General features: G+C 37.7%; 1 protein-coding gene and 1 pseudogene across 2 annotated transcripts; one reads left to right on the forward strand and one right to left on the reverse strand.

Moving 5' to 3' along the window:
- Positions 1-8,870: 8,870 nt before the first annotated feature.
- Positions 8,871-9,668, forward strand: LOC105260858 (annotated as a pseudogene).
- Positions 9,669-11,457: 1,789 nt separating this feature from the next.
- Positions 11,458-21,560, reverse strand: GCG (glucagon). 2 transcript variants are annotated; one of them, XM_019838170.3, is made up of 6 exons: positions 21,427-21,560; positions 18,072-18,172; positions 16,150-16,311; positions 14,129-14,266; positions 12,619-12,762; positions 11,458-11,942 (listed from the first exon to the last, which is right to left on the reverse strand). In XM_019838170.3, exons 2-6 carry the CDS (start codon positions 18,161-18,163, stop codon positions 11,936-11,938), a joined length of 543 nt encoding a protein of 180 aa, XP_019693729.1. In that variant the 5' UTR covers positions 18,164-18,172; positions 21,427-21,560; the 3' UTR covers positions 11,458-11,935. The 2 variants fall into 2 exon arrangements, with proteins under 2 accessions (XP_019693729.1, XP_006935382.1); XM_006935320.4 differs by lacking the exon at positions 11,458-11,942 and having other exon boundaries at positions 12,615-12,762.
- Positions 21,561-24,774: the final 3,214 nt, after the last annotated feature.

Raw genomic sequence — 24,774 nt, forward strand, 5'->3', positions numbered from 1 at the left:
TTGATCACTGATGTTTTGTACAGGATTTTTCACCTATGTTCATGAACCAGATTGGTCTGTTGTTTTCCTTTGCTACAGAATCTTTGTCATATTTTTGTGTCAAGGTTGTCCTTGTCTCATAAAATGAGCAGGGAAATATTACTTATTTTTTCCTTATTTTGATGAGTTTATATAATATTGGTATATTTTCTTCCTTAAATGTTTAGAAGAACTCACTTGTTAAGCCATCTGGTCCTGGATCTCTTTTATGGAAAAGTTTTTTTAAATAATAGATCCAATTTCCAAAATAGAGAACTATTAAGATTTTCCAATTATTTGTGTCTATTTTAGTAACATTTTTAGAAGACATTGTCCATTTCATGTGGTTGTCAAAATTATCAGGCATATAATTTTACATAATATATTCTTATTACCCTTTTATTGTCTATAACATCTTTTTACCGAGGTCCCCTTTTATTATAGGTAATTTTTCTCCTTTTTTTTTTCTTGCTTAGTCTTGCTAGGCATTTATTAATTTTAGTAATCTAGTCAAATAACCACTTTTTGGCTTTTTAAATTTTTTTTAATGTTTATTTATTTTTGAAAGAAAGAGAGAGACAGAGCGTGAGTGAGGGAAGAGCAGAGAGAGGGAGAAACAGAACTTGAAGCAGGCTCCAGGCTCTGAGCTGTCAGCACAGAGCCCGACATAGGGCTCAAACTCATGCTGGTTTCGAACTGCAAGATCATCACCTGAGCTGAAGCTGGATGCCCAGGAGCCCCTGGTTTTGTTATTTTTTATTGACAATTTTATTTATTTATTTTCTCCCATCTTTTAAATTCTCCTTTCTTTTACTTTCTGGGATTTCTGAATTTTTTCCAGCTTTTTGAGGTAAAAGTTTAAGCTAGTGATTTCAAACTTGTTCTTTCCTAACAAACCCATTTAAAGCTATGTTTTAACTTTATTAAAAATTTTTTTAAATGTTTATTTATTTTTGAGAGAGAGAGAGAGGCAGAAACGCGAGCAGGGGAGGAGCAGTGAGAGAGGGAGACACAGAATCCGAAGCAGGCTCCAGGCTCTGAACTGTCAGCACAGATCCTGACATGGGGCTCAAACTCATGAACCTTGAGATCATGACCTGAGCCAGTCAGATGCTTAACTGACTGAGCCATCCAGGTGCCCCTAAAGCTATATTTTAACTTTAAACACTGCTTTAGTTCTCTCTCCAGTTTGTATTTATTGTATCTTCATTACCATAGGGTTCAAAGTATTTTTAAATTTCCTTTATGAGCTCCCCTTTAACTTACGGGTTATTTAGAAGTGATTACCTAGTTTCAAAAAATTTTTAAGATATGTTTTGTTTTTGGGGCGCCTGGGTGACTCAGTCGGTTAAGGGTCTGACTTCAGCTCAGGTCATAGTCTCACAGTCCGTGAGTTCCAGCCCCGTGTCAGGCTTTTTGCTGACAGCTCAGAGCCTGGAGCCTGCTTTGGATTCTGTGTCTCCCTCTCTCTCTCTGCCCCTCCCCTGCTCATTCTCTCTCTCTCTCTCTTTCTCTCTCTCTCTCTCCCTCTCTCTCTCTGTCCCCAAAATAAATAAAAACATTTAAAACATTTTTAAAAAGATATCTTTTGTTTTTGATTTCTACCTTAACTCTACTGTGGTTAGAATCTTTGAAATTTGTTGAAGACTTTTGATCAGTGTAAAGTTAATCTTGATAAATACTCTATATGCACTTAGAAAGAATATTCATCTGTTGTTACTGGGTACGTTGGTCCATAAACATTAAAATTATTTTGTTGATTGAGTTTATCAGATTTTATTGATTTTTCAACTATTGCTCTGCCAACTATTGGCCAAGTTGCTTATGTCTTTCACTATGATTGAACTTTTCTATACTTTTAATTCTGTCATTTTAGACCTCATCTATTTTTTAAGCTATATATGAACCACTATATATCCCCAATGGATTAATTACTTTATCATACTTAATGCTCCTCTTTATCTCTAATAATGCTAGTTTCTTTAGAGTCTACTTCCTGCTATTAATATATCAACACAAGCTTTCTTGTGTGAGCATTTGCATGTTACAACTTTTATAGTCTTTTTATTTTAACTTCTTATGTCTTTATGTACAGACTATGTCACTGGTAATGGTTCGACATTTTTTTAATCTGGTTGGATAACTTTAGTCTTCAATATGAATATTTAGTTTATTTACATTTAGTATAAAACTAGTATATTTGGGATTATACCTGCCATCTTATTGTGGTTCTATTATAGGTGATCCTCATTATTTGCTGATTCCATATTTGCAAATACACCTACAAACTTTTATTTGTAATCCCAAAATCAATCCAGCAATTTCATGGTCATTCATGGACATTCACAGAGTGGTGAAAAATTGAGTAGCTCTATGGACATTCCCAGCTGAGATAAAAAAAAAAAAAGTGATGTTCTACCTTCTTTTTTCAGCTCTCATACTGTAAATAAATGTCTTTTTTATGGTCTATTTAGTGTCATGCTTTCCACATTTTTGTACTTTTTTTGGTGACTTCTCTTTTAAAAAAACAAAAAACAAACAAACAAAAAACCATAGGGGACAGCATTTAGCTGAAAGCTGAAGGGCTGCACAGTCAAGTTACCCAGGGTGAAGAAAAAATGTTAAACCCTTCTCAGCAGTGCCTGCTGGCTCTGTTTCAGAAGGTTATATGGTGTGGGAAATGGTCAATTTGCAGGTAAACAAGGCAGGTTGTGTATGTAGATCAGGAAGCTACAGAAGAATTTTTAAAATACCTGCTAAGTGTTACAAGGAAAAGAGCGAGGTGGAAGAGGAGGTTTTTAATGCTTATGAGACTGGTATGTTTTACAAGGACATTGGCAAACAAACCTATATAAGGCATATGGCTTTATGTTGACAAAAATGGAGGTTTGCGGGAACTTCGCTCTGTATTTCCCCTAGCAGCCCAATGTTCATTAATTCAGTGTTTACCGTGGTTTTATGTAACATGACTACTATGAATTAATGAGAATTGCTGTATTCATTTTGTTTTCTTTTCTTTCTGAAGGTTATTGGTTTTGTATATTCATTCTGTATCTTTCTAATATACTAAATTACCTTATTATTTGTAGTATTTTTCCATTTATTCTTTTGAGTTATTCAGATATATAAACACATCATCTTTAAGTAGATATAGTTTTAGTACATTCTTTTTCACTGTGCACTTTCTCTTATTTAATTACCTTAACTTCTTCAATTCCTTAGTACCTTTAAGACAGTGTTAAATAGTAGCCAAAATAATGGTGTCTTTTCCTTGTTTCTGAATCTAATGGGAATTTCTCCAATATATAGCATTAAGTAAACTGCAGACTTTTGGGCCAGTATATGTTTTATCATATTTAAAAAGTATCCGTCAATTTCTATCTTATCATGATTGAGGATTCAATATTGTGGTGTGCCTTTTTGGCATCTATGGAGAGGAGATTATGGTTTTCTCATGCCTATCAGTATGATGAATTGTATTAAAGGACTTTCTAATATTGAACTACTTCATATCCAAAGCATAATCCGCATCACTTCTTTTATATCTGTCTGGTTAATTCAACCTGAATCCTTTACTCCTTTATTCCCATCATTTAAACTTAGTTTATTTTATTTTTTAATTATTTTTTAATGTTTATTTATTTTTGAGAGACAGAGAGAGAGAGAGAGACAGAGCATGAGCAGGGGAGGGGCAGAGAGAGAGGGAGACACAGAATCTGAAGCAGGCTCCAGACTCCGAGCTGTCAGCACAGAGCCCAATGCGGGGCTGGAACCGACTAACCGTGAGATGGTGACCTGAGCTGAAGTCGGGCTCTCAACCGACTGAGCCACCCAGGTGCCCGTAAACTTAGTTTTATAATTAAATATATAAAATGCTTGAATGAGTCTTATCTGAATATTCTCCAATAATTTCTTTGTTGGATGTTTTACTTTTATCACACTGAATTCAGAGGCAGTCTAGGGTTTATATAAGCATGCTTGGACCTAAGTTAGGCCAACAAAACCCCAAACCACAAAGGTGACACTCACTAAAATAAAGCTTGGGCATTACACACACGCAAACACACACACACACACACACACATATTTATTGTGATAAGATACATGTAACATTAAATTTACCATCTTAACCATTTATAAGTGTACATACAGTTTAGTGATAATAAATTCATTCACATTGTTTTGCAATCATCACCATCTTCCATCCCCATTAGCTTTTTGAAAACCGAAATTCTATACTTATTAAACAATAACTTCCCATTCTCTCCTTCCCCCAGTCCTTGGTAACCACCATTATAATTTTTGTCTTTATGATTTTAACTACTTTAAGTACATCCTAAAAGTGGAGTCATATAGTATTTGTCTTTTTGTGACTAACTTATTTCACTCAGCATAACGTCCTCAAGGTTCATCCATGTTGTAGCATGTTGCAGAATTTCCTTCATTTTTTTAAAAAAAAATTTTAGTGTTTATTCATTTTTGAGATAGAGAGAGAGAGACAGAGTGCAAGCAGGGGAGGGGCAGAGAGAAAGGAAGACACATAATCTGAAGCAGGCTCCAGGCTCCGAGCTGTCAGCACAGAGACCGATGAAGGACTTGAACTCATGAACTGTGAGACATGACCTGAGCTGAAGTCGGATATTCAACCAACTGAGCCACCCAGGTGCCCCCAAATTTCCTTCATTTTTAAGGGTGAATTACTTCCCATTGAATGTCTATGACACATTTTGTTTATCCACTCATCAGTCATTAAACTCTTGGGTTGTCTCCGTATTTTAGCTATTGTGGATAATGCTGCTGTGAATAGGGGTGCACAAATAATCTCTTTGAGATCATGCTTTCAGTGATTTGTGGTATATACCCAGAAGTGGAATTGTTGGGTTTGATGATAACTCTATTTTTAACTTTTTAAGGAACTGCCATACTATTTCCCACAGGAGCTACATCATTTTACATTCCCAGCAACAGTGCACAAGTGTTCCAATTTCTCCACATTGTATTTTTAATGGCAGTTGGACTCTTTTTAAAAGATACTTGAATCTATGTTTATAAGTGACATTCATCTGTAAAATTTTGTGCGATTTGTTTTCATATTTTAGTATCAATGTTATACTCGCTCACCTCAGGAAAAGAATGTACAAGTTTTTGTGTTTTCAGTATTCTGGAATAGTTTTAATAGTATCATTATCTGATGTTTCAAGGTTAAGTAAAAACCCATTGCAAAATTATATGCTCCACCTGTTTTTTGTAGGGACATCTTTAAAACCTTTTTCTGCTTATTTAGTGGAAAATGATCTCTCTAGATTGTCCATCTATATTGAGGACAATTTTGGTGAGCTATATTTTTTATACAGGTATTTTTTAAATCTGTTTTTAAATATATTAACATAGAGTTGTTCAAATTAGTCTTAATTAAAAATTTTTCTTTTGGGGCGCCTGGGTGGCGCAGTCGGTTAAGCGTCCAACTTCAGCCAGGTCACGATCTCGCGGTCCGTGAGTTCGAGCCCCGTGTCAGGCTCTGGGCTGACGGCTCAGAGCCTGGAGCCTGTTTCCGATTCTGTGTCTCCCTCTCTCTCTCTGCCCCTCGCCCGTTCATGCTCTGTCTCTCTCTGTGCCAAAAATAAATAAACGTTGAAAAAAAAATGAAAAAAAAATTTTTTTCTTTTTACTTTGATAATTATTTACTCTTTAACATTTCTTATAGTATGTATGTTTTCACTTTTTAAAAAAAAAACAGGTTTTTCAGGGATACCTGGTTGGCTCAGTCAGTTAAGTGTCTGACTCTTGGTTTCAATCAGGTCATGATCTCACGGTTTTATGAGTTCAAGCCCCACATCAGGCTCTGTGCTATAGCACAGAGCCTGCTTGGGGTTTTATTTTTCTCCCTCTCTGTCTGTCCCTCCCTCACTCATGCTGTCTCTGTCTCTCCCAGATAAATAAATAAACTTTATTTATTAAAAAAATTTTTTTTAATGTTTATTTGTTTCTGAGACAGAGAGAGATAGAGCATGAACAGGGGAGGGTCAGAGAGAGAGGGAGACACAGAATCTGAAACAGTCTCCAGGCTCTGAGCTGTCAGCACAGAGCCCGTTGCAGGGCTCGAACTCACCAACTGCTAGATCATGACCTGAGCTGAAGTCGGATGCTTAACCGACTGAGCCACCCAGGGTCCCCAATAACACTTAGGATCTTAAAGTATTCTTCTTTCCGTAATAGTTTTTCCTTAAGTTTTACCTTCTGATGACAAAAGCACAATTCTGCTTTCTTTTATATCTGCCTGGTTAATTCAACTGGAATCCTTTACTCCTGTATTCCCATTATTTAAACTTAGTTTTATAATTGAAGATATAAAATGCTTGTATGAGTCTCATTGAATATTCTCCAATAATTTTTTTGTTGGGTGTTTTACTTTTCTCACATTGAGTTCAGGGGCAGTCTTAATTTTTGTTTTTGTAAGTGTGTTTGGACTTACGTTAGGCCAACAAAACCTCAAACTACAAAGATGACACTCACTAAACTAAGGCTTGGGCATCTAACCCTGACTGTGGTAATACGCTTTTTGATTTTAGTTCCCTACATAATATTCATTTTTTCCCTTTTCCTAATAAATACGATCCTGATTTTGTATGCTGCTGAAAGGCAGCATTTCCCAGCCTCCCTTAGAGCCAGGATGTGGTCATGGGGCACGTTTCTGGCCAGCAAGACAAAATTGAAAATCTGAGGATTTCTGAGAGTGTTTCACTTTCTCAAAATCAGTTCATTGTATTTCTGATTGTTAATTCTCACTTCCTATACGTCTTATTCTTGTTTTCTTCCTCTTTTTCCTCTCTCTCTTCCTACGCATCTTTCACTTTTTTTCTTCTTCATCTTTCCCCGGAAGATGAACAGGAAACTGGGAGATGGGCCAGTCACCTTCCAATCTTAAGGTGACCATGGGAGGAAAGGCATTTGTTAATGATGGCAAAGCAGAAGGATAAAGACCATGTGCTATTACTGACATGTTTAGCTTTGGACCCCCTATGTCTGGATTTCTTGTATTGTAAGAAACAAACACCTATATTGTTAACTCTCTGTGATTGGGATTGTATTACACACAGTTAAACAAATACATAACTAATAATTCACCTTCATGTCTACACTTACATGACTCCTTCCTTAGCTTTATTTCCCAATGTTGTCCCTTAGTTTGCTTCTTTTACTTAAGGGAAGATTAATCTTCTCTGGTTTTGACTTTTGTCATTCCTGTGGGCTTGATTCACATACTCTGTTTTATCCTTCCCTTTTCCATTCATTGGAGCCATGTTCCAGTTTTCTTAGCTGACTACCTCTCCTCTTTTGTATGAGGACATCCCATGGTTCTGAAGGCTGCTGCTGAACGGGAACATTCACAGCGATGTTCTCACACTTTTGACTCTGGTATAATGAAGATACAGTTTCTAAACCAAATTTCAGTTCCAAATGGAGCCTTTTAAGTCACCCATGGGTACATTGGTTTTGGAGTGGTAAAGGCAACGATTTGCATACAAGAAAGCATGGTGGACATTCCCCATCTCCATCAGGCTTGTAGGCTCTCTCAATACCCCAAATGCTGAACCCACACCTCCCTCAACTCTATGCCTGTCCCTTGGTGTGTGCTCCCCAGTGCAGTGGGTGAGAGAGCCAGCTCTGGTAAATGGAGTACACTCATAAAATTAGATCAGGGTCTTTGAGCAAGGGAGAAATCACAAACTTGAGCTGTAGTGCCACCTTTTGGAAAACAGAAGATAGGTTTCCAGCAGCCAGCCTGGTGAATCATAAGAACCAGAGAAGACACAAAAGCTTAAGAATTCTTCCACAAGAGGAAGTAGGAAGTGTAGAGTGGATGTATCCATAAAAGGTCAGAGAAGCCCCTCATATAATAGGACCAATGAACAATATATCCTACTTGAAGGCAACTAGTAAAGATTTGAGAGTGTGTCTACTACCTTGAATATGAAAGCAGCAATGCAAAACTCTAGAAGCACGAAGGATCAAGAACACATATCATCACTAAAAGATAACAATAATCCTCCAATTGCTGAACTCAAAGACACAGAATTTTGCAATCTAGTTGATAAATAATTCTAAATTGCTATTTTTAGGTAACCCAATGAGCTACAAGAGAACACAAAAAGACAATTCAAAGAAAATCAGGAAAGCAATACATGAACAAAATGAGAAATTTAGCAAAGAGATAGAAATCATAAAAAGGACCAAACAAATTCTAGAGCTGAAGAATTCAGTGAATGAAATGAAAAATGCGATAGAAAGCATCTGCAGAATACAAATATAAAAAGAGGTAGATTGTGACATCTAAAATGTAAAGGGGGGCACCTGGGTGACTCGGTCAGTTGAGTGTCTGTCTGACTCTTGATTTCAGCTCTTATATCGTCATCCAAGGATTGTGGGATCAAGACCCGCATCAGGCTCCAAGCCTGCTTGGAGCAGCTGCAGCTTGGACCCGCAGCAGGCTCAGCTTGGAGCCTGCTTAAGATTCTCTCTTTCCTCTGCCCCTCTCCCTTGTGCACGTTCTCTCTCTCTCTCTCTCTCTCTCTGTATATATATATATATATGTGTGTATATATATATATATACACACATATATATATATATATATATATATATATATTTAGAGCTTTTGTGGGGCTTTTGGTGGAGCTTTTGAATGTGAATTAAGTGAGGTCACTGTCAAGTTAAAATGTACTGCTTTATCTATAAGATGGTTTTATGTAAGCTTAGAGCAACCACAAAGCAAAAATCTAGAGAAGATTCACAAAAGATAAAGAAAGGGGAATCAAAAGCAGAAAAAGAGGCTGAGCCTTGCCTAATCCAGAATGGCTGCTATGATCTTTGTTGTTAAGGAAAAATGGTGATCCAGGTACCTGTGTAGCACCTAGGGATAGGCTAAAGCTAGAATCTGGACTTCAAGCCAGAGCTTTCAATGGGAGATCTCAGGTTTCAATGCCACATGTTGGCAAAATGTTTGGTGCTCCACCAGCCTTATCTAATGCTTCCAGAAAGGCTTTGAGAACTGTTAACATAACTACAGAAAAGTCAGTAAAGACTAATGGAGCCCTCAAACAGAAATAGACAAAGTTCCCTGTGAAACAGATGACTGGGAAGACTGTTAAAGCAAAAAGTTCCATTCCTGCCTTGAGTGATGCTGATCTAGAAATAGAAAAATTCTTTCCTTTATATCCTCTAGTCTTCAAGAGTTTTGACCTGCTTGGGGAATATTAAATGGCATACCTCCTCTTGAAGAGAATGCTTCCCATGAGCCTGGATGAGAAGTGGAAGCTTGAAAAACTATTACATGTGGCTCCCTTTCCCCTCTAAAAATGACCTCTTAACTCTGGAAGTATAATCTGCTGTGGTCTCCTTCAAGCATTCTGGGGGCCTTGGATGTTGAATTGCCACCTGCTTGCTATGACTTAAATATTTAAGTTTCTTAGCACTTTATAGTTTGTGGGTATGTATGTTTTTATGTTAATAAAGCCATTGTTTAGCAGAAAAAACATGTAAAATCACCAATTAACAAAGGGAAGCAGAAACAGAGGAAGAAAACAATTGGACTATAAAACAGCCAGAAAACAATGAATAAGATGGCATTCCATATCAATAATTACTCTAGGGGCGCCTGGGTGGATCAGTTGGTGAAGCGTCTGACTTTGGCTCAGGTCATGATCTCACAGTTTGTGAGTTCGAGCCCATGTCAGGCTCTGTGCTGACAGCTCAGAGCTTGGAGCCTGCTTCAGATTCTGTGTCTCCCTCTCTCTCTGCCCCTCTCCTGCTCGTGCTCTCTCTCTCTCTCTCAAAATTAAATGAACATTTAAAAAAATTACTCTAAATGTGAATGGATTGAATTCACCAATCAAAAGGCCTGGAGTAGTTGAATGGATTAAAAACCATGACCTAACTATATGTTGCCTATAAAAGATTCACTTTAGCTTAAAGAACACACATAGGCAGCTCAAACTGATGGGATGGAAAAAGATATTCCATACAAGTAGAATCCAAAAGAAAGTAGGGGTGGCTATATTTACATCCGACAAAATAGACTTTAAGCCAAAGCAGTAACAGAAAAGAGAAGGTCATTATATGTTGATAAAGGGGTCAATTCATCAAAAAGATATAACAGTCATAAATATAGACACGCCCTACATAAGAGCACCTAAATATATTAAGCAAATACTAACATATCTAAAGGCAGAAATGGATAACAATATAATCATAGTTGTAGTAGGGGACTGTAATACCCAAGTTTCAACAATGGACAGATTATCCAAACCAATAACCAACTAGGAAATGTTGAACTTGAACCATACATTAGACTAAATTAACCTAACAGACATTTCTAGAACATTCCATCCAAGAGCAGCAGCATACACATTATTCTCAAGTGCATATAGAACACTTTCCAGAATAGATCATATGATAGGCCACAAAGCTGGTCTCACCAAATTTAAGAAGATAGAAGTCATACCAACTACCAACTATCTTTTCTTACCGCAATGGTATGAAACTAGAAATCAACAAAGGAGACCTGAGAAGTTTCTAGGCACGCATTCATGAACAACCAATAGATCAAAGAAGAAATCCAAAGGGAAATTAAAAAAAAATATTGAAACAAATGAAAATGGAAACATAGCACACCAAAATACAGAGGATGTTGCAAAAGCAGGGGGAAGTTTAAAGTGATAAGTGTGTATATTGAGAAAATCAAAAGATCTCAAACAACCTAACTTTACATCTCAAGATCTAGAAAAACAAGAACAATTAAGCCCAAAGTTAGCAGAAGGTAGGAAATAAAAAAGATCAGAGTGGAAATAAATGAAATGTAGACCAGAAAAACAATAGCTTTTTTTTTTTTTTTTAAATAAACAAAATTGACTATGAGCATGTGACTCTTCAGGAGACAGCTGATACTTAGCTCCAGATGAGATTTGTTTTGCAGGTTAATATTGCTTGATGATTTAATTTTTATTTATTTTTTTTAAAAAATTTTAAATGTTTTTATTTATTTTGAAGGAGCGAGAGAGAGCATGAGCGGGGGAGGAGCAGAGAGAGAGGGAGACCCAGAATTCGAAGCAGGCTCCAGGCTCTAAGCTGTCAGCACAGAGCCTGATGCGGAGCCCGATGCGGAGCCAGAACTCATGGAAAGCGAGATCATGACCTGAGCCAAAGCCAGACGCTCAACCAACTGAACCACCCAGGCGCTCCAACTGATGATTTAATTTTTAAAGATAAGCCAGAAATCAATACGTTTATATATTTTTTCAGGGTTGCCCACAAAGCACGGTGCAGCCATTCAAATCGTGAAGCCATGTCTGGGCACCAGATTTGGCTCATGGGCTATGAGCTTAGGAAGAAGGGGTGTTTGGAAGGAGTGGGGTCATGAAGAAGAGAGAAGGCAGACAATGGTAAAGAAGCTTGAAAATTTTATTTATCTACCATTTATATATTGAAAGCAGAGCATTTTTATGACAAATGTTTCAAGAAGGAATTTCTCTTTCCAGTTTCACCACTGTGGCTACTAGTCCTTCCCTTATCTTATCATTACAATGCAGATATGTTGTGATTGAAATAATTTATATGTACAAATTACATCACAGAAAAGTAATTTCATTGCTAAATGTAAGCAGGTTAGGGTACTTCATCCAAAATAAGAAAAGGAGAGAATTCTGCACTTCCACATTTTAAAGCTGGTATTTTAACAACTCTTTGACCATGGTTTATTCCATTTACAATCTTTGGTCACACAATGTTAAAAGAAAAGTTATTTATTGGCATGCAAAGCAATATGGCTTCAGGATACATCTCTTAAATTTACAGAACTTAAAATTTCAAATATTCCATGTGGCTGGCAGGTGATGTGAAGTGATCTTGAACAGCGACATACTTACTTCCTAGAAATTAAAAAAAAAAAAAAAAGGTAGTGATTTAACAATAGCTATGACACTTAGATGACACTTAGTAGTTAAGTTATCCAGGAAATATTTCAGTGATTTACTCTGATAAAATTTGTTCATCAATCTTTTCATCTTATAAATCCCTTAGTCTTTTCAACTCTTCAAACATTTGCAGAGACGACTTATCCTAAAGTTCCCCTATGATGAAATATAAAGTTTATGAAAAATTATAAAAAGCAATTATAACCTATGAAAATAAGTGGTTAAGTTTTGGTGTTTAAACTTTTACTACTATGCTTATTACAGTAAGGACATAATACCATGTATACTGGTGTTTTCCTATGTGCTAAAATGTCACCATAAATAGCAATTTTTAATGTGACATTAATATGCAAATGCCTTAATATCTGCATGTTTCATTCATATCTGTGTTCCTAATGCCTAATCCCTTATTGACACTCAGGAAATGCTTTTTGCAATAGAGGGGTAAATGAATAAATCTTACTGATGAAAAGTGAATATAATAATGTTTTCTTAAAGGATTCATAATTTCGATTATATACCAAGAGACTAAATAAAGACCCTCTTCCCCACACCGGGAACCACCTGTAGCCCGTATGATAATAGTTATGAAAGTTTTGATGGTTTTCAGAATTAACTAAAATGGTGTCACCTCTCAGTAATTTTGGTCTGAAGCAGCCAGTTTATAAAGTCCCGGGTGGCAAGATTGTCAAGAACTGTGTTCATCTCATCGGAGAAAGAGCCGTCGGCGTGTCTGCGGCGTAATTCTTCAACAATGGTGACTTCTTCTGGGAAACTGAAGGAATAAGGGCCAAATGAGTGGTTAAAGGTTTTAAGTAAGTGCTTATTGACTACTTATCCCTGGTAGCATATGTGAGGGTCACTGAGAAAACAGTAAGTTTCTATTTACCGGGGGGGGGGGGGGGGGGGGGAAGGGGCCTGCTATGAAAAGCCTCACAGAAACCTGCATGTGGGCAAGGGAATGATTTAGGTAGGAAAGAGCAGAGTTGGGAACTGAAACCAGACCTAAGGAGTAGCTTCATTCCCTTCTCAATATTCTAGGCTGCTTTGAATATTTTAGTGTATTGGCAGCACAGATGTTATTACTGAGACTAATTCGTCTATAAATCAGAAAAATGTATGATGTCTCGTAAAACTAGTGATTGTCTGAACAGCCTGGCAAAGTACAGGATTAGCCGATTAAAATTTAGTCCATATAACATTTCCTCTCTGAATGGTTTGCTCTAGCAGAAATTTTTGCAGTACATTAAAACACTACAAAATATCCTCAAGTGTAAGTGACTATTTTACCAATTAGTTTCATCGGTTTGATCATGTTTTAAGTCAGTAACAATACTAGTTTCCTTTTGCCTTAAGCTCTCTTTAAGGCTCCGTGAACTTGTTTTAAATCTCACTTAAGAAAAAAAAAGAGTTGAACATGAATTTCCTGCCTCTCATATTTCAAATGTCAATCAAAATGATCAGGAGAAAATGAGATGGTTCAGGAATCTGTTTGGTTGTGGTAAGTTCCAAGAAAGTCCCAAAAGGCTCTAGCTTCATTTTCAACTTTGACAATTTGGTGATTGTCTATATGACAGCCCTATTAAAAAAATGGGCATATTGTTAAATCTATGACTGTTCCCATGTATCTGTGCTTTGAGGGTCATTTCATTACACATCTTAAATTGTCTTCCTTTTAGTCTTCATCACATTTTTACCTGAATCCTGACACACACACACATACATATGATCCCATGTGTAAATATTTACAGTCGGACTTTCTGTTTTCAGCATTGTGTCTCCTTTTTCCTTAAACCTAGTTTTCCCAAGACAGTTCTCGTTTAAGCCGGTTGTCTTCGTACAGTTATCAAAAAAGCATTCTACTTGTTATCAAGAGTGTTCTGGATTGACAAATGAATGCCCTAATTACAATGCCACTCTAATAGAGAATAATAATTAATTACAAATATTATTAATCCTTGCTATCAAAAGTAAAACAGACTAGACTTTTGTAGACTGTCTCCCACCAATATGAGTTATTTCCTCACTTTGTGAGACTATACTAATTGCTTCTGTAATCCAGATCCATATATAGATAACTGTAGTCTAAGTTTTCAGCATCATGCAAAAAAAAAATGTTAAATAAGAATGTACAGACTTACTCTCGCCTTCCCCGGCCTTTCACCAGCCAAGCAATGAATTCCTTGGCAGCTTGGCCTTCCAAATAAGAACTTACATCACTGGTAAAGGTCCCTTCAGCATGTCTCTCAAATTCATCATGACGTTTGGCAATGTTATTCCTGAACGAAATGTGAAAGTTAAGTTGAAGATCTGTCTCTTTAGCAATATGGTTCTCACCTTTAAACAGTGCAGCCTGGGGTTCAGGATCCTATGTAGAAGGGGCTGAGGGAGATTTGGGAGATGAGGGTAGCCAGGGGATCATCCTGAAGCTACATCAATTACCTGGAGTGAAGGATGATGGGACAGGGCTAGTAACAATGAAAGTGGGCTAAAGCCCCTCCACTCTATCGGCTTACTCATTTTCGGTTCCCCTGCTTGTCTGTGCCATTGATTATTAAAGCTGCATTCACTTCAGTCTCAATATAAGTGGGTTCCGCACCGTGCTGTGCTACTTGCAGGTAAGGCGGCTGTTTGTTATTAGTCCACATGGGGTCAGAGTTAATGCAATGCTTCTAGGGAAAGCCAAGGGCCATCTCAAAATCCAGCAAAAGGACCACAGGATAATGGACTAAAGGAAACGTGCGATGGGCCAGCAACGAGGAAAGCGAAGAAGAGGGCTCCATTTCACCCTCACGCATGTGCAGAGTGCTCTGTGTAGGTGGGTGACGAGCCACCCTCAGTTTCCCTGATGTGTGTTACCCCAGAAGGTTTATCTGAAACACACAACAGAAACTGCCTAAGAAAATAATTGTCTCACATTAGTTTACCAAGTTGTGGCATTCTTTTTCTAGAAATGAGGACAGCTGTTTCCATTTTTTATTTCAAATTTCTGATTTTCCACATTTTACCAAAGGCCTCATCTCTAGTCCTTGGCAGGAACTTTTCCCAGTGTCTCTTCTGGCCATGACCATCATTTCTGTAGCAGTAACTTTCACTTAAGAACTTTTGGTCAATCGCTCTGTCTCTCCTGTTTCTCCTGTTGGCTTGTGTCTACTCTCTTGCTCTCCCTTCCTCTCTCCCTTCTCTTTTCTTTTTTTTTAAATGTTTATTTCTTTTTATTTTTAAGAGAGAGAGAGCATGAGCAAGGAAGGGGCACAGAGAGAGGGAGAGAGAGAATCCCAAGCAGGCTCTGTGCTGTCAGCGAAGAGCCCAGTGTGGGGCTGGATCTCATGAACAATGAGATCAAGACCCGAGCTGGACGCTTAAGCGACTGAGCCACCCAGGCACACCTCTATTCTATCCAGACAAATCTATGCCCTTTCCTGATTTTTAGATTCCTTTAGCTACTTTGTATGCATAACTCCCTTCCCCTTGTGGGCCATCCTCCAAAGAAATTGTGAAATTCCACCATCTCTGTGAAACCCTTGCAGATGATTTCCTCCAGTAGCCTAGATGTAGCAAAAAACCCAACACTGTCAAAGAAAATCCAACATTAAAATGTATGCCTTACGATAGGCTTGTGTTCTTATTTGCCTTCTTCTCTCTTTATGCTGTGCAGCTAGGCTGTAATTTTAAATGTGTATCTTGGATTGTATTCTACAAGAAAAAGACTGCATCTGTTTCCATTCCTTACCATGATTAACTTGGCTAGAGGATACTTTGAATGTGATCACAATCATGAGTTTGAACCCTACAAGGGAATGGTGAATTCGCTGTATCTTTTGGTCAGAAATTAGATTCCTAATCTTGCAGGTTCACAAAAGTCAACTTCTGATTTTAAAGGAAAATGGCCCAAGAGGGTAAATATTGCTAAGACCACGGGTGGGAATATAAAGTCTAAGTCCCATTGGAGGGTAGATAAGGGGACTGAAGGGGTGAGAGGGTGGGACGTTCAAGGAATAATACAAAGGACAGTATCACCAACCTTGAAAATCACCGAAATTGGAAGAGCCTATGTGCACTAACTGATGAACATGATAAAAAAAAAAAAGTCAGGAGAAATTTTAGACATATTTATGTAATATATTTGTGTGCAAATTTTGGACTAGGTTCAGACTCTTACTTGTTCCTCTTGGTGTTCATCAACCACTGCACGAAATCCTGCGCACGCCTGGAATCCAGATACTTGCTATAGTCACTGGTGAATGTGCCTTGAGAATGGCGTTTGTCCTCAATCATCTGATCCGGATCATTGAGCGGGTCTGTCTGAGGAGCTGGGAATGATCTGTAAAGAACAGTGATGGGTACAACTACATCTCTCCCCAAGAGTAGAATCACTTCAATAGTACCTCTCTACAAAATACTGCACCGTATGACGCTGGAAGGCAGGTGCCTTGAGTATTTCAGTGGGTAGTTCGGAGACACCTTGGCTTGCCATGGGAATTCCATAGTTGTATTGGAATTGAATACACTCTGATTCTGAATTCTAGTAATAGATTTTTTCACCTGGCTTCTTTTTTTCTGAAATGGGATTAAATAAATCTTTTTTCACTTAATTCATCTACTCATGGTTGTGCTAATAATGACAGAAGAGATCAATGACTTGAATATTTTAAAAGAGTAAAAAATTCCACATCATTTGCTGGGAAGCAGATTTATGTTCCTAATTTTGTTTTGCATATATTCATATAAAAAAGTTTAGTTACCTGGGTATATGATAGCTAATGCTGGAAGAAAGACAAACATTCAAAGAAAGACAAAAGAGGTGCATAGATGGCTCAGTTGATGAAGCATAAAACTCTTGATTTCAGCTCAGGTCATGATCTCATGGTTCATGGGTTTGAACCCCACATAGGGCTCTGCACTGACAGGGTAGAACCTGCTTGAGACGCTCTCTCGGCCCCTCCCCCTCTCATTCTCTCTCTCTCTCTCTCTCTCTCTCTCTCTCTCTCTCCTCTCAAATAGATTAAAAACATTTGAAAAAAAAGAAAGACAAGAAAAAGTGCACTTGGTAATTTGAAACTGTATAGTGGATAGTCCGCATGCTAGAAATCAACAGTTCATTGGCATGGTAAATATGGGGAAATATTCAATGTGATTAATACTCAGAAATAGAAATGAGATACTATTTTTACCTGTCAAATTAGTGAAGATTAAATACTGGGGAGGATAGTGTGAGAGAAGTATTTCTATACTGCTGATGGGAATGTGTATGTGTGTGACTTTTCTGGAAAGCAAGTTGGCAAGATAATATAAAAAAATTAGACTCATTCAAAACCCTTTGACATAGTAATTCTACTACTAGAAATCTATCCTCAGAAAATAGTAAGAAATCTAGGGGGAAAATGTTATTTGCAGTATTCTTTGTGGGAAAATTTGAAGAATTCTTAAGTGTTCAATAAAGGAGGAATAGCTAAATAAATATTGTACATTTATGAGATGGAATAGAATGCAAGCATTAAAGGTCCTACATATAATAGGTATTTTTAATGATATAAGAAAAAACTAGCAACATAATGCTAAGAGAAAAAAAAAACACATCGTATCTGGAATACGTTTATACACCATACACGTAAGATACAGGAAAGTAATATACCAAATTTCAAAATTATTAACAGTTTTCTCTGAATAATGAAGTTTGAGCACTGGAAACAAAATTGCGTGTTTTTAAAATAGTTTCTATCATGAACACATATGACTTTTATAGCTAACAACTAGCCATTATTTTTAAAAAGGACACAAAGTTGGTATGAATCATTAAAATAATCTATTCTACAGTATGTAATGAATGTACAGATAGGATCAACTGAAGATTCGAAAGAGCTATAATTTACTGTGTAATAAATTTTCAACATTGCCCACCCCTTTGGGTATGAAACAGCACATACTCTGATCTATACTGCAGAAAAGCCTGTATCACAATGATACCTTGAACATTTGGAAAATGTGCAGAGTATTTTACTGAGACCTATTCACGAACCATAGTTTTAACAGGCTGTATTCTAACCATAATATCATGTTAGTTAAAGTCTAGAGATTTAATACCTGGATTTCTCCTCTGTGTCTTGAAGGGAACGTTGCCAGCTGCCTTGTACCAGCATTACAAACAATCCGGCCACAAAGTAAATGCTTTTCATTTTTGCTGCCTGTGGGAACACAGAGTCAGGGAGGGGGGTGTGCGGGTGGGGGGAGACAGGCAACCACATTTAAACCTGTCCAATTAGATTAGTTCAATTTTGACTAAGTAAATATTACAAATAGAAAGTATAAGCTAGTCATCAACTTTACTCTGATTATATTTCCTGCTTCATTTCAGATAGTAGATTATATTTTTCCCCAGATTTTGGGGGTGACAAAAAAGGATACAAAAGATATGTTCCACCCAATTAAAAAAAAAAGCAATGTACCACCAACTAAGCTCTTTCATTAGTGTAGGACACTTGTGTTAATGATCAGAAGGCTCATTTCCAGACTTGAAATTAAAAACGTCCATGATAAACATTTAAAATATCTACTGTAGATGATATGCTACATATGGTTAGCCTGAATGGCACTTTATCCATAATGCCACCCCCTTCACTATCAGTCTGGCTTTCAATTAATAGTCCTTCACTTCCAAGCATTTACATTATACTGCATTTCAACCATCTTAAAGCAGCCTCAGGCTACAACTTGGCATACCAGCTGTCGGTTCAGATGTATTATTCATTTATATTTTAAATAGTGTAACTTGGTCTAGACTTTGTAATTATAAAGCGGCCAACAGATTTGAGGTATTTTAGGGTGCTTTGACCTGTTCTAAATTAAAGGGAAAAATCATTTTAAAGACAAGCAATTTGCAACAAAAACTAATGCTTCTGGCAACTTGAACAATCACAACCAAGAAACTAAGAGATCACTGTCATAAAGAAAATTAATGCTTGCTTCTGAAGTCTTGGAAGTCCCCAGGTTGTTTTATAATTGGACTTAGTCCAGGATACGTCATTCACCGCTACTGACACCCTAGGCTTGGTTGTGGGATACACCTGGTTGCTTGTCTTCGTATCTCAAGCAGATGCCCTGTGAAGCCATTGGATGCCAAGGACCTGATGATGCAGTGTGGACGGGATGGGGATCAATATGAATGTGAGCAGCATGACCCCACAGGGCACGCTTCTCTGTTTACCGAATGGAACCTTTGAGTCCAGTATTGGTCATGGACTTCTCTCTGCTACATTTAAGACCGACCGTGTTTACTTTGAGAAGTGGGGATTTCAATCCATGTTTGATTATGCTTATCCGTAAATGATTTGAATGAGTACTTTTGGCAAATGGCATTTGGTTTGAAATAAGGATTTTATAAATATTAACATTTTAAACTATCAATCTTTTCTTGAACATCCTAGCCATATTTACTATCTGTCTTTGGCACTAAAACACGCAGACTGTAGTACCTGCAGTGGTATTTTTTTTTCTTTGAAATACTGTCTCTTTAGATTAAGTGGTCAATTAGACAAAGTAACACATTAGGAATTAAAGGTTCATCCTTCATTCATCAGTATTAAGTTCCTCATCTGGCATTTCGCTCTGGGTCAGTTCATCTAGTTGGCAAACTTAGGAAACTTTGTCACCTACGCAAGTTGTGTCTTCTGATTATAATTCTCAATTGTAAATTCATACTTTGGGGAATTTTTTAAAAAAATTATGGTGGCAAGCATTTCTTTTTAGGATTGCCCCACTGTTAAAAGTCAATATAGTCCTAGGGGCGCCAGCGTGGCTCAGGTGGTTAAGTGTCTGACTCTTGATCTCAGCTCGTGTCATGATTTCAGGGTTCATGAGTTTCAGCCCTGCATTTAGGCTCTGTGCTGACAGTGAGGAACCTGCTTGGGAATTCTCTCTCTCTCTCCCTCTCTCTGCCCCTCCCCTGCTCATGCGTGCTCTCTCTCTCTCTCAGGATAAATCAACATTAAAAAATATTTTTAAAAAGCCGGCTTAGTCCTAAATAATTCCTTCTACGCAAAGATCCAAAAAATTTTACGATATTTTCTAGTATGTTTTACAGAGGCAGATTTAGAACAGGTGGGATTTTGCCACTGTGGGAACTGAAAGAGAAGCAACTGTAGGGAAGTGAGTATCTTCAGTCCTCTACAGTCAACAAAATGAGTTCTACTGAAAAAGGAACTGATTTTTAAGATGTCAGTTATTCATTTAGTGGAAGCCTATGGAATTGTGAACATTTGAAGAATCAGGTTAATTGTTTGAATACCACTACTGAGAAAGCACATATTTACGTTATTTTAGCTCCACCTCCTGCTCAATAAGAGAAGAATTTTAATTACCCCCCTTTAGGCAGTCTAAGGAGAGAATCTGCAGTTTTTTTAAAGAATCACATATTGCCATTCAAATTTAAAGGAAAATATGGTAACGATAGTATTCTCTGTGTAGGAAGCCTTTTAGAAAGATTAACCTTAGACCTAGATAAGGTGACATTATATCATATCCCTAAACATATTGGTGTTGTAGGCCAAATAAGTCCTTTTCAAACCGGTTGGCTCATTTCCTCTGCTAAGTCCTTCGTGCACATGGCAAAAACACACCCCTTGATCATTTTCTCCTTTGAGGATCTTTGTAAAATTGTTCTTTGTCCTTAAGAAGTTAAATGGGTACTTTAGAACATCTTGTTTTTTTCTGAAGAGACTTACTAAATTTCCTTTCAGGATGTGGACATTTTAGATATATTATTTATTATTATTGGTCTTCAATCCCTGGGAGGTAATTATTCATCAGTGGTTTTACTCAGTTCCATCCAAAGACTTCTTAATAACTGACTATATTTTTTTCTGCACCAAATATGCTATGTCTCATTTACAGTGAACTGATTTCACGGACGTTGATTTTTTGATAGACTTATCAGAAATTTGAATATTTGAAGGATGATGTTGACTCTGTTCTTTTGGAAAGCCATAAGTTTTCATTGGTAAGGAGCAATTGCTGTTATAGCTTCTCTAATGGACACATTTCTGCTGAATTTAAAAGGCGCCTTCTGTTCAAAGTAGTATATACATTTATCAAACCCTAGCAAAATATTTATTTTTCAAAATGTTAACCATTTACTTTTAAAATGCAGTCCTCATAACTGTTAAATCTTACAAGGGCATTGATTTGAATCTTTTTCTTTCTATTTTATATCTTTAAATTGAATTATTTATCCAATTCGCTTTTCAGCTTCATTATGTTGAAATAAATATATGTAAATGCGTTTTATATCACTTTTTCATCTCGATTCCGCCCCCTGTATTATGATTAATAAAGTATAAGATGAAAGAACAGCACTTAATTCATAATACTTTGCCCCATAAAAATACTTAACTGTACCCCAAACAAGATTTACAATCTTGCAATCACTCCCGATTCGTCTTACCTTCTGACACTTGACTGGAACAGAGCAGGTGGAGAGAGAGCGAGCCCTCTTTTCGGAACTTTGGATGTGTGTGTCCTGAGCCCTGTACTTCTGCAGCACAGTGCACTGTATTTATATACTCTCAGCGTTGTTTAGACTCACAGATATTACGCTGACAGTATAAATTTCTCATCTGTAAATAATGAGTTTTTGTTACAAACGATTTCACTCGCCTACTCACTTTGCTCATCTGCATTCTAAGCTTATATTGGGTGGGACCTCGGAGACCAGGAAACTTTTTATTTACTCTCTTGCTTTTTTGTTGTTGTTGGGAATGGAAAGGGCAGTTTGGAAATTCACCCTTCACCCTCAGTCAGGCATGAAAATCACTTAAGTACTCTAAAGTGAATTTTGATGCCGAAGACAAAAAACCCGTGAAATTACATAGACTATGGCTAACCTCACTTTGAGCAGGGCCTCATTTGGGGGTCTTACAAGTCCTCCCGTTTGTTGTTTCATTATGATGCATTCATCTGAATGCAGTAATCAGTTCATTCTATCATCTACCCAAGTAATAAATCATTTGCTCAACACATACTTAATCAGAATTTTCTCATCCCCACCCCCTACGAAATTTATTTGTACTATTTTCTAGAGGAATTTTTTTTAAATATCGATTAAGACCTAATGTGTCCTGTTGTGGTAAATTGGATTCAGGCAGAAAGGATACAGCAAAATGAGGGTTAAACATCCAAGATAGGTAATGATAATAAGACAGGAACCAGTATTTCTTTTTTCTTCTAATGGATATATAAAGACTAACTGTTGATGAGAGACCCGGACACTAATTCACAAAAGAGAAAATGTGAGGAAAACTATTGAGATGAGATGCATATTGTCACATTTCCTGAGCTTTGTGACCCACCACTTAGGACTTTAAAGATATACAGGATTTAGCAGACACGAGTCTGGTCACTTTAGAGAAAGAGAGAAATGTGAAGTGACCTGGACAGGTGGCATGAGAACAGTGTCAGTGTAATTAGATTTTAGTCTGGCTGCTATCAACAAGCTGTGTGACTGTGGTCAAGTCACATCCTTTCTTTGTGCCTCAGCTTCCTCATTTGTAAATGAGAGGGTTGGTTAAATGACTGTTGTGAAATAAAAATGTGATTCCATATGACAAAATCATTGCACCATTTCCTAGCTAGATTCCAACATTTGAACACCATCAAGTGCGTGCCAAAGCTAATGACTTTTACGGAAATAAATCGTGGAAGCAGCTGGAGAAACATTCCCAGGGAACTTAAACTGTTTGATCACGGTTTGGACCCACTATTTGATGTAAAGCCAGTTCAAGGCCACAGAGATCAGTTCTATGTGAAATTGGGAGACCTCAGGAAAGGGGTTTGTACTGGTGATTACCGCTGGTATAAAGCCTTGCTAATCAGAGTGTGGTCCAAAAACCAGCATCACCTAGGAGCGAGCTGGCTAGAAATGCAGACTCTCAGGCCCAAGTCCAGACTTACCCAGTAAGAATTTGCATTTTGTCAAGATTCCCAGGCAATTAATATGCATATTAAAGTTTGAGAAGCTTGGTTGTATAAAATACCCATCTCATTTTCTTCACCTTCCTCTCGGCGTGTGCTGGTATTTTCACCTGAGGACTACTTCTTAGCACCACCAGCAGAGGGGGTGAAAGAGCAGAGAAAGGTGGCCTTCCTCAGGACACGTGAATTAACACTTATAAATACAGTAATGGCTTGAAAGTGTGGATCAGTTTACTCCTCTCTTACCTCAGTCCTCATGAGTACATTGACTATACATTCAGTTCTATTTTTTGTCTTTGCCTATTTGAACAGATGTCTCTTCATCCCTCTGTGTTGGCCTCCTTTTCAGGTGTTACCTGTTTGTGGAGCAGTCCTAAGAAGGGGGCTCTGTGGATGATGTATATAAAGTCCTTAACGCAGTCCTTGGCTTTGTTCTTTTCCAATATCTCTCAATATCTTACTACATAACTTGTTTCCCTCCACTGCATTTGCTTTCTGTTATTTCAGAAGTGCCTATGCCAAGTTTTTTCAGGAAATTTCCTCTAGCTTCATCTCCAGCCCTCCAACACTGATTCTGGGCAGTCCCCAACACCATAATAATAAGCATTCTGAAAATGCAGAAGCGTTATGAGCCTCATTGTATAGGGCTCTGCTCTCCTACCTAGCAGGGGCAGAGCAGGCTCCCTAATGGACATTGTATTACCAGAAAATAAGACAAACATCAAGTGCAATGTGGACTTGTGGATCTTCTTCCAATGACTGTCCCAATGCCAGCCTCTACTTGGCCTTCAATTCCCATTGTTGCAGTTATTCAGTTATTCCCATGTAAGGCAGAGAAAGCGGTGTCCTTGTATTTATATGACTAGTGCTAAATAGCTTATCTAGGAGCAGGGAAATTCTGGGGTATGCCATCTAGAGTTCTCCCATCAGACTATATGGGAGGTGCCTGGTGGCTGCCAGGGGGCATTGCCACATAATAGCTATGATATACTTTCCTGAAAGGTCAACTTGACTTGGTATATGTAATATAAAACATAATTATTGTATGGAGTAGAGTACAAAAATGTGCATCAAGTTTTAAAGTAAAGTAAGGTATTTATTCAAAGATTTCTTGCTTTCTTTATGATGATTAAGACCAGGGATAACTTTTATGGGCCTAAAACCTATGCTGTTGCATGAAGCCATATGTTTAGAGAGCCCCATGCTTGGCTTAATACTCTGCTCTCATCATCTTGAAGTTCTTAATGACTTTTGATCAAGGGCTCTGCACTTTAAAAAACATTTTTTTAATGTTTATTTTATTTTTGACAGAGAGACAGAGCATGAGCAGGGGAGGGGCAGAGAGAGAGGGAGACACAGAATCTGAAACAGGCTCCAGGCTCCGAGCTGTCAGCACAGAGCCTGATGCGGGGCTCGAGCTCACAGACCGCAAGATCATGACCTGAGCTGAAGTCGGAGGCTCAACCAACTGAGCCACCCAGGCACCCCAAGGGTTCTGCATTTTTATTTTGCACTTGGCCTCACAAATTATGTATCGAATTCTTCTTAGGACCTCACCTGACAAAATCATGGAGTATGGGAATTTTGCATGTTGATTTTCCTCAGCTGTTCAGAATGGTTGGGTTGCAATGTTTGGGAATGGAAAGGATCTAGGTTCATGGTATTACCCTGGTAGCAAGACTATGGGCAAAGGGAATTCTCTTGCATTGCTGATGGGAGCACATCATGTTACAAAATGTTTGTAGGCAAAATTTGACAATATTACAAAATACAAATACCTATAACCCTTGGCCTAGTAAGGCTCATGCACCATTCTGAAAAT

Source organism: Felis catus, chromosome C1 (genome assembly GCF_018350175.1).
Source record: "Felis catus isolate Fca126 chromosome C1, F.catus_Fca126_mat1.0, whole genome shotgun sequence".
Classification (NCBI taxonomy): domain Eukaryota; kingdom Metazoa; phylum Chordata; class Mammalia; order Carnivora; family Felidae; genus Felis; species Felis catus.